General features: G+C 38.4%; 2 protein-coding genes across 3 annotated transcripts; one reads left to right on the top strand and one right to left on the bottom strand.

Moving 5' to 3' along the window:
• Positions 1-159: 159 nt before the first annotated feature.
• pacc1 (proton activated chloride channel 1) lies at positions 160-5,318 on the bottom strand. Of its 2 annotated transcripts, XM_030719232.1 has the most exons (8): positions 5,095-5,318; positions 3,583-3,712; positions 2,985-3,197; positions 1,887-2,041; positions 1,581-1,723; positions 1,244-1,385; positions 1,048-1,155; positions 160-955 (listed from the first exon to the last, which is right to left on the bottom strand). In XM_030719232.1, exons 1-8 carry the CDS (start codon positions 5,128-5,130, stop codon positions 794-796), a joined length of 1,089 nt encoding a protein of 362 aa, XP_030575092.1. In that variant the 5' UTR covers positions 5,131-5,318; the 3' UTR covers positions 160-793. The 2 variants fall into 2 exon arrangements, with proteins under 2 accessions (XP_030575092.1, XP_030575093.1); XM_030719233.1 differs by lacking the exons at positions 3,583-3,712; positions 5,095-5,318 and adding an exon at positions 3,451-3,553 and having other exon boundaries at positions 2,985-3,192.
• Positions 5,319-8,803: 3,485 nt separating this feature from the next.
• On the top strand, positions 8,804-10,612 carry nenf (neudesin neurotrophic factor). Its single transcript, XM_030719153.1, has 4 exons — positions 8,804-9,009; positions 9,132-9,192; positions 9,387-9,490; positions 9,631-10,612. Exons 1-4 carry the CDS (start codon positions 8,869-8,871, stop codon positions 9,805-9,807), a joined length of 483 nt encoding a protein of 160 aa, XP_030575013.1. The 5' UTR covers positions 8,804-8,868; the 3' UTR covers positions 9,808-10,612.
• Positions 10,613-10,715: the final 103 nt, after the last annotated feature.

The following is a 10,715-nucleotide window of genomic DNA, read 5'->3' as shown; positions in this document are numbered from 1 at the left end:
TAAAGCAAATTATGACGATAAACACAAGTATCAGTTTGTTTGAGTCGGATATATAGTCTGTGACAGTCTATCCATTTTTACCTCGTGAAATGAAATTCAACTGTAAAATTCAGAAATAAAAATCTTTTTATTTTGAAACATCTCTAAAACATAGCATTTTAGATATAACATTGACCAATTCAAATAAATTTAAACAGCAAGAATACAACATACTGAAATGAAAACAGTAGTACTGCTACAACATATATGCTACAGAAACAAACTAAAAATTAAAAACAGTTCTTGGTAATCCCTTTAGAGTTCTCAACATTTAAAAAAAAAAAAATTAGTATTACCACTTTCAGAATTGAACCTGTCCAAAATCCAACACTAGAGTTCACATTTTATTTTAGTTTTACACTCAAAAACAACCTTTAAAAAGAAGTTTTAAAAGTGTCCTGGCTTTCAGCAACTTATTTTGAGTGTGCGTGTCAAACAGCGTCTAAGGAATGTTTCAGAAAAGGTTTATGAAACACATCTTCTTTTGAAATGTAACAACTATATATCACCACCAAAGGAAAATGCAGTAATAATCAGTTATAACTGTGGGTTTACATGTGAGAATAGAAGCAATAGCATCTACAAATGTAATTGATAAGCATCTCCTTGTGCTAATATTTCTCACCATTGATTAAAAAATGGGGCCTACAGTGACCTCAACAAAAGCACCTGCGCGAGAATAAAGCTCAGATCACTCACTTAGATCATTTGGATCTTGTCAGATTGTGTCACTGGTGCTTTTCTACAAAGTGTTTCAGTTTACTTGGTTCAGTTCCCGTGCTTTATTCCTCAGATGCCTCTTGCGCATCTTGATAATCCACTTAATAGTGAGTTTGGCAAAATTAGCAGCTTTGAAGAGAGCCATGAAGACGCCACAGAGGATGGCTACAGAGCTCCAGGCATTTGCAGTCACTATCTGTTTGGAAACAAGCAAAGTTGTGTGAAACAATAATAAGGTGGTGCGAGCACATTCATTCAAGTGAGGAGAAATTGTCTGGACGATCATACCAGTCGGATTTCCTGCATAAAAGGATCTCGCCATTCAAAGACGGCAAAGAAGAGCTGATTGGTTTGCTCTGGCACAGGCCTTTTATCGTTGAATTTCACCACAGAAGACTAGAAGTCATAAATGATCAAATTAAAACCTTAAAATTCAACTTTAATCGTGCATGGAAGCATGTGTAAACTGTTCGGGGATAAATACCTCTTGTCGAAACTCAATAGCTTCATTTTTTTCCCCAGAAGTCTTCACTAATGACATTTTGACCCAGGTCCTGAAGCCTCCAGAGAAGGTCCACATGGAGTAATTCCTCTCACAGTCCCTCATAAACTCGGATTTATTTGCACTAGAGTCAGAAAAAACAGGTAAAAAACACATACTGCTATCACACTGGCCAGACTGGGTCAAATACCTTTTTTCTTCAAATCATTGTTAGTACTTTGCAAAACATCAAGCTAGAAGTGACAAGCTAACTATGTAAAATATTATGTGGTTGTTATGGATGATAGTATCAGTGCTTGTTATTTTGTGTTTACAGTACCTGTCAATCAAGTCACTAAACTTGGCAAAAAGCATGTAAGTGAGAGCACTGAAGTCCTCCTCTGTTTCATTGTGGCTGAATTGCATGAAGATCAGTTCTTTATTCCGGACGTCAGATGGGCCGCGGACCACCAGAGTTTTCTTCTGTAACAGTAAAAAAGCATGTATAATATTACAGGAATTCTGTTGATGAAACAAATAATTCTGCAGTCTTTGCAGTCCAATCTTTTTGTGCATATCTTTTTGTAATGCTTAGACCTCTGGGTCATGTCTGAGAAACCACCAAATAAACAATTTTATATCCGACCTCTGTTTCATTCGTGAATGGCCCAAAGTAAGTCACTTCTGTAATCTCACAGTCTCCTTCTTGAGGTTTTCCAGGCTCCACTAAAGGCGGGATGTAGTCATGGTAGTGATGCCTGCAGCTGAGTAGCTGGGCTTTACCAGGGTACAGAGCTATGCCTGCTCAAAGAAAGTAAACACAATAAATAATGGAACTGCACACCAATTTATTTATACAAGGAGAGCTTAAATTCTACTCACTTCAGATAGCTTGATTAAAAACATTACATACATAATACCTCAAGCTCTTACAAACATATAATAATAACAGTACTATGCAGAAATCCTGAGACACATCTCATGTTTTTACATTTTGCTAGGAAAATGGGAAATAGGTGCAGGGATTTATTGAAACGTGTGCAAACACACATGGAAATACAGCATATCACACTTTATTTTGGTGATAGGGAGGAGGACGCTTAATGCATTTCAAAATTCTTCCATGTGTCTCTTATCCACAGAGAACAGCATTTGCTCAGCTGTTGCTGACTGAATTCAGGGATGTATTTTCAGATGGAGATTTAAGGCTTAAGGGGCTAACTGGATGAACCAGAAAAAAATGATTGTTTAGAGAATAAACATTATCTCTTAAAGAAAAAATATAAAACAAATTTTAAAAATACACTTTGCATTGCATGTCTGTAATAACTGGCCAAGTCACATGTGACAAGCTGCACATTTTTGTCAAGTCTTGAAGATTAATTAATCTTTATATACTCAACTTACCTTAAAACCAAAACAACCTTATGAGACTGTTGCATTTTCAAGCCTATTTTCATACAATGCAACATACAACTGTTAGTCTTTTACAACATGGTTGTCATGACATGACAACCATGCATTGCTCCTTCCTGTTAAATGCTACAGTAAGGCAACTTAAAATATCTACATTAAAAAAATGGGACATCAGAAGTGCTGCTGTGTAGTGTAATAGGTATTTTCAGCCTGGATAAAATGTGTTACCAGCAGTGCAGTGTTTTTGGTATGCTTAACACCCACTAACCCAGTAATAGTCCTAAAATATCCCCCAAAATTGCTCTGACTGTGTATTATTTATACTAACCAGGAGGTGAAAATGAGTCAACCTCTTCATAGATGACAGACATAACAGGATTGTTTAGTTTCTCCAAGAAGTCAGAGATCGTCTGGTAGGCCAGAAATACTGCCACCGCAGTCAGCAGCAGGTAGATGAAGATGAGCACCACCGTGAAGACATTTTTCAGACACGTTTTACTGAATCTCATAGGCAGACTGGTGCCCTTAAAGGAAGCCTGTGCTGTAGAGAAAAAGGGGGTAAATACGGTGGCCCTAAGAGGTAAAAACACACTGCAACTTAAGAAAACCCCAGCAAACAGAAAAATGCTGCAAAAGCACACAAAATGCAATGGAAACAGATAATAAACAAAATCTAACAAAACACAATATGTTTTTGGAGGAGACAACAATGTGATGGAACAGCTGCAGAAGAACAAGCTAACAGTAAACGTTAATAGCAATTATATGAATCATGCGATTAAAATACACATCACCTGCATCTTTTTGTCCCTCACAACACCAATTTTCTGGCTTTTAAGGGGGCTTCAGCACTCCTGACTTTGGGAACCACTGTAAATAGTGCATCGAACGTCCACCATATGGTGCAGAAGCACTTCTTCTACTACCTTGTGAGATGCTGTCGTCAGGCTCTTCATGTGTCAGATCTTCAGCGTCATCATCAAAAAATACTGGAGACTGTGCGTTTCCATCATCCTCATCCTCTTCTTCCTCCTCCTCTTCCTCATCATCATCAAGCTGTGTGGTTAAAAAAAAAAAAAAGAACATTTAAGTTAATTTAAAGTATTTAGTTACACCCTAAAAGTTGGGATTCATAGTCTAAGATCCAAATAATGTAAAATTCTAATAATCATTAAGATGAGTCACATTTGTATCCAGGGGCTAAAGTGGACTGGAAGGATCTGGAACAGTGCTCTGGCACCTTCAGTCAATGAGTAATCAAATCTAATAGGCAGTTTAATAATACTGTAAAGAAAGTTAATTTTTCATCTGCTGCAACCTGCCGTTGATGCCAGCTGACACAATGAAGATACTTGCTCAGTACTAAAGGGAAAAAAATTATACCCTTACACCCTCAACACATCCTGTGTTCATCCTGCAGCCGTTAATAAAGGTTCGGCATCTAACTGAGAGTAACGTTTATAACTGGGAGGTAATTTAAAATATTTTGAATAGCTCAACAGTTTCTGTGCAGTTTGGACCACAATGTGTCTGCGAATTAAAGGTTAAAGGTACAGTAGCTGTATTTCCCATTCTCATTTGTGCCTCACGTTATGCCCTCTGTCTCAGGAGAAATGGCAAAATAGAGACAAACAGTAACATTTAACTTCTTTTGATTTCTACACACCTCACATTCTTATTTTAATGAGTCACAAGAACTAACAGTGATTACAGTTTCTCAAACAAAATACATTTACCATGGATTGTACTGCAATCACACACTCCAAACAATTTATCTGGTACTGATCTGTAGGGATAGTGGTAATAAAAGGGTAAAAGGTATCAGCGGTAATGTTTTAATATGCCCCCAGTGGCCAATTTATTAGGTATCGTTAAAACTAATGTACTCACAACAATAAAACTGCATAATTTTTAAAAAAAATTGAAATGCACCACCCTGTGAGCTGTTATATTCTGTCCATGACATCCTTCAAAAAGGAGAAGGTAAATAATAGAAACACCTGACAGCACCACAAACTACACAATGGGCAATTCAGCGCTTGCACCACATGGCTCCATATTGGCAATAGGTTTTAATCTTTTTTCTTTTCTGATTTTTTTTTTTCTTTTTGGAGCACCAGTTTAAAACCGAAAATAAGAACAGGCAACTCCTGTAAATGAATCCTGCAACTACAGCTAAAATCCAAAGGAAACATCAAGTCGGGAAGTTTCTGCTTAGTCACATGATGTCAGATGTGCCCGACAGGAGCGGGCACACGGAGAGAAAATGACTTCAACACCTAACTCCTGTCCCGAGAGACAGTAAAAAAAAAAAAAAAAAAAAGAAAGAAAGAAACAGAATTAGAAGAAGCCTACAGTCTATGGTAGTCCTGTGATTACTAAACAAACATTAAAGACTTTTGACTGACATACAAACACACAGGAAGTTGTAACCTTACCTCCTGGTATGACAGGGACCTTTCCTCTCCGAGCATTCCTCTGCGGCTCTTACACTGACTTTACCTATTCAGAATTTTAGTGCCGACTCAGCAAAGGACTTCTAATAAATCTGACATTTTTAAGGACACCTCATCCCACCGACCTCAAACCTCATGTTTCAGCTTTTAAGGAAGACACACACACACACACCACCCACCCCCGGGTGGTTTTTGGAGAAGGCGATATAGGCCCAACCCACGATAATAACAGGGGACCTATGGGCTGCGAGTCAATGCAAAATCTTAATTCCTTGTTGTGGTTTGCTTGTTTCCTCGTTCCTTACCTTGGGTTGATTCCTAAAGCCGGTAAAACGGTAATAATAGTGAAAAGGATAATTCATCATTCAGAGGACCCCACAGGAATCTTTATGGTGGTCTGTAAAGGTTTGTAGCCCTGTCTTAAATATGAATAAAAATATCTAAATTCAGCTTGCATTTAGGCTGGTACACTTTGCATGTCAGGTGGTACAACCAATGTAAAACTAGGAAAATGTTAACTTATAAAAAACAAACAAACATTTCATTTAAAAATGATATGTATGCACATGCTGTGTATTAAATGTATGCAACCAACTGGTTAAAAGCCTGTATAAAGTGCAAATTATTGCATAAGTCAGGTGGTGTAGATACAAGAATGAAAAGAAATGAGTTAAAACTCTTTGTTTTCTAAGCCCCAGCTGTGAAACCACATCATTAAAATGGCCTGTTCTCATGTTAGAGTGGTACAGACATGTCCTGTCCACTCTGTTACTTGTGTTTTTCAAAAAATTCTCATTATAATAAAGCAATGTTGCGCGTTTCTTTGTGGATAACTACAGAGTAGTTCATTGGTTAATTGTAAAAATTGGACCAAAAGTCAGGGACATTTTAACTCTTAGAAAATGTGAACATGAAAGTGAATTTATATTCAAAACATTTATTAGATATGAGAATGTGTTTTAATAGCTTGTGTCATGTGTAGAGAATGTGGATAAAATTATTATAGCATAATGTCCTGAACGTGGACCAACATATTCATATAAGCTGTCTCTCAGATGAAATGATAAAAGCCGTTCAACCCCAGCACTCCACCTCTAGGGGACCCTGCCCATAGGGGGTAGAGAGTCTGGGCTCTCCCCACAGCCAAAACTGTGTGACCCTCACACTATCAGAGCTTTGTGTCTTCTCTTATAACACATGCTAATGTACTGACAAATCAGCTACATGACGCTCTTTGGGAGAACTCAGGGTAGACCCAGAACCCACTGGAGAGATTATATACACTATATTGCCAAAAGTATTCCCTTGTCTGCATTCACACCCATATGAATTTAAGTAACATCCCATTCTTAATCCATAGGGTTTAACATGATGTCAATCCACCCATTGCAGCTATAACAGCTCCTAGGAAAGCTTTCCACAAGGTTTAGGAGTGTTTATGGGAATTTCTGACCATTCTTGCAGAAGCACATTTGTGAGGTCAGACGCTGATGTTGGATGTGAAGGCCTGGCTCGCAGTCTCTACTCTAATTCATCCCAAAGGTGTTCAGTCAGATTGAGGTCAGGACTCTGTGCAGGCCAGTCAAGTTCTTCCACACAAAATTCACTCATCCATGTCTAAATGTACCTTGCTTTGTTCACTGGGTCACAGTCATGTTGGACCAGGAAGGAGCCATCCCCAAATTGTTCCCAAAAAGTTGAGAGCATGGAATTGTCCAAAATGTCTTGGTATACTGAAGTTTCTTTCATTGGAAGTAAGGGGCCGAGCCCAACCCCTGAAAAAAAAAACAAAAAAACCCACACCACAATTCTCCACCACCTCCACCACCAAACTTTACACTTGGCACAATGCAGTCAGACAAGTACCATTCTCCTGGCAAACCCAGACTCATCCATCAGATTGCCAGATGGAGAAGTGTGAGTCATCACTCCAGAGAATACGTCTCCAAAGCTCTAGAGTCCAGTGGTGGTGTGCTTTACACCACAGCATCCAACGCTTTGCATTGATGATGTAAGGCTTGGATGCAGCTGCTCAGCCATGGAAACCCATTCCATGAAGCTCTCTATGCACTGTTCTTAAGCTAATATGGAGGCCACATGAAGTTTGGAGGTCTGTAGTCAGTGACTCTGCAGAAAGTTGGCGACCTCTGCACACTATGCCACTCAGCATCCACTGACCCCTCTCTGTGATTTTATGCTGCTTACCATTTTGTAGCTGAGTTGCTGTCGTTCCCAATCGCTTCCACTTTGTTATAATACCACTAAGTGTGACTGTGGAATATTTAGCAGCCAGGAAATTTCACAACTGGACTTGTTGCACAGGTGGCATCCTATCACAGTACCACGCTGGAATTCACTGAGCTCCTGAGAGCGACCCATTCTTTCACAAATATTTGTAGAAGCAGTCTGCATGCCTAGGTACTTGGTTTTATATATCTGTGGCCATGGAAGTGATTGGAACACCTGAATTCAATGATTTAGATGGGTGAGTGATTACTTTTGGCAACATGGTATCTCATATGGCCTGGGAACACCAGGATCCCCAGGAGTAGCTGGAAAATGTTGCTGGGGAGAAAGAAGGCCTGGAATACCCTGCTTAGCCCACTGAATCTATTTTGGATATGTGGAAAATATTGATGTGGAAAAAATCCAAAGTCACCAAGCAACTCCAAAAAGACACCATGTAATTATGAAGAGGTAAAAACTATGGCAGCAATAAACTACTTCAAAAATACACAAAATGACTACAAAGACAATAAAATGATCTCAAAGGGACAACAATAAAACAACCACGTAAAGTTACAATACAGAGACAAAATAATGCAAAATGCATGTACAAAAGGATGACAAAGAAAAAAATGAGAGAGAAAATGATTACAAAAGGGTATGAAATAAGCAGAAAAACATCTAAATCATCTCAAGGACGTGCAAAACAAGCACACCAAGACCTTCAAAATGAGTACAAAGAGACTGACTGCAACAATGCAGCAAATTTCAGTTTGTGTAGAGGGTGTAGGGGACCCAAAGCCTTATAATCTGTCCAAGCAGGTATGTTTCATCAGGTGGTGGTATGGTCTCATCAGCTCAGGTGGTGGAGCAGATTGTATCTTAATCATAGAGTTAACAGACAGAGCCCTGAGTTATCCTCAGTGACATGCCTGACAGCTCTGTAACTGGGGCATGTGTGAATGAGAAACACATCTTCGTAGAATGGTGAAGTTTAAAATAGTTTGGATTTAGAAAACACTTATTTACTGAAATGCCAAACCAATCCTACAAGTTTATTCGTGACCTAGAAAAAAAGTTTAACAAAACTGGTACAGTTTTTTTTTTCCCCCTGAAGCTTTCAGTCACATCACATGGTCTTCACAGTTTAATGGACAGTTTATTGGACTACAGTGTTACTTTTGTTATGCTTTTCACAAGCTGTTTGTAATTTTTTTAAATTTATGCCACTCACATATGAGTAAAATCTATGCAAATGACAAATAAATGTACAAAAATCACATTTTCACAGTATTAAAGGAATTCATTGATAGTTTTTCGTGAAATCCAGTTGTTCATAACAACACAGGCATTTCCTCTTCTGAAATGTAAACACAGCAGCGAGCAGAAGGTTTAAACTGCTGCACGAGCGCTATCAATAAAATTTCCGAGGTTAACAAATGCATCACCACCAGAGTACCTGCGCGTTGAAGGGGAAGTGGATGAAGAAGTTTCCGCCGGAAAACTTCTGGTCTAAACAACGACCTCGCCATGGCAACAGCGCGGTTTTGTGTCTTATTTTTTATCCTTTCTGTGGCTTTAGCGGAAGATGCTAAAGTAAAGCACAAAACAGCTACAAAACCTGTCCGTTTATTCACCGAGGAGGAGCTGAAGAGATACGACGGCGGCGAGGTAAACTCCGTTGGAGAACTAAAATCCCGGAGTGTGTTCTTGAAGATGAGCTTGTGTGTCTGTGCTTGTGCGTGCATTTGTGGTAAAGAGTCAATTATATTTGTCATTTGTTCCTATTTTAGGAGGGCCAGCCAATTTACATGGCAGTAAAAGGAGTTGTGTTTGATGTCACCAAGGGAAAAGGTAAAAAATAAAATCCAACACCTGAATTCAAACCAGTCATTAAAGTCAGTTCAAATTAAAGTGATTTGGCGCACAAGAAATCTTTCCAGCCTGTCTACAAACTAATCTAACTCAGGCCAGGCCTGTACCTTTTTTTTTATTAGCTTTTGCATTCAGTGCATAATGTGCATTTTATTTTTTTTCACTTATTTCAGAGTTTTATGGAAAAGATGCTCCATATAATGCCCTGGTTGGTAAGGACTCCACTCGAGCCGTGGCCAAGATGTCCCTGGATCCCGCAGACCTGAAATCAGACACTGTGAGCTTAAGATGTATTTTTTAGGTCATGATTATGATTTATTGGTGAGAATGGCACATTCAGTTCAATCAATGTATTATTATTATTAATAATAATAAAAAACACTGATTAATGTTGCTTTCCTACCTTCACATCCACAGACGGGCCTCACTGAAGAGCAGCTGAAGTCTCTGGATAGTATATTTGAAGGCACATACAAAGCCAAGTATCCCATTGTGGGTTACACAGCGTCCCGTATTTTCAATGAGGACGGAAGTCCCAACAAAGACTTCAAACCAGAGGACCAGCCTCATTTTCAAACCAAAGATGAGTTTTAATGTCATTTTGTGTGCGTGGTTACAGATGAGATTCCTGGTTTCTCTTTACTTGACAAGAACTGCGATTAAAAAGTTTAATGCATGTTGACTTGAACTTGAAGGTCTGAACAGTGCTTTAATAGCTGTGACAGCTTTACTGTGCACCAACTACTTCGATACCTGTTGTATCATCTGATTGTGATAAACATCAGGGACTTTGGAGCAGATTATTAAAGATCTCCTGGAGACGCATTTGAAGAAGTTTAATCAGACACAGAATGCCTCCTGCTCCACTCACATGTTCATTCTCAGTGCTCTTGGCCATCTAATCTCACACTCTGGACATTAGGTGCTCAAACAACAGACTGAACACTTTTTCTTCTTCTTTTTAAACTTCAGCCTTTATATAATGTAGCTGTATTAGTGTTTTACATTTATCAGAGCACATGGTAACAAATAACATTTAAAAACCCACAAACAGATTTTAATCTGATTTGCAGAAAGCTATATGAGAGTCACATAAATCAAATATTAGTATGCTGTTAATCATTTAGTCTTTAAAAACACCCAAGAAATTTGGCAATTTAGAGATATTTTTTGAAGGTTTGAAAAGTTAACAAAATACCTGAGCCTTTTGAGAACAGCGGTACCGTAGCTGATTATTTTTCTCGCTAATCGATTCATTGTTTTAACTCTGTGTTTTAGTATGAAATTAGTATGAAATGAATGTAGTGGAATATTTATGTTTGAGAAATGGTAAATCTGCAACTTTGTGATTGTGTACAAGTCCAAGATTGGTCCACATGTATTTGACCTGACTTTTGATTATGTCCAATTATCATTAAAATCTCAAATGTTTCTAATCTTTTCTTGGCCTCATTTGTGTTTTACCACAGAAAACTCTGTTACCTTGATACAGTCTCTTTATG

This window comes from Archocentrus centrarchus, chromosome 22 (assembly GCF_007364275.1).
Source record: "Archocentrus centrarchus isolate MPI-CPG fArcCen1 chromosome 22, fArcCen1, whole genome shotgun sequence".
NCBI classification, from domain to species: Eukaryota; Metazoa; Chordata; class Actinopteri; order Cichliformes; family Cichlidae; genus Archocentrus; species Archocentrus centrarchus.
Note: the sequence above shows the minus strand (reverse complement) of the source record. Positions and strands in the feature narration are given on the sequence as shown.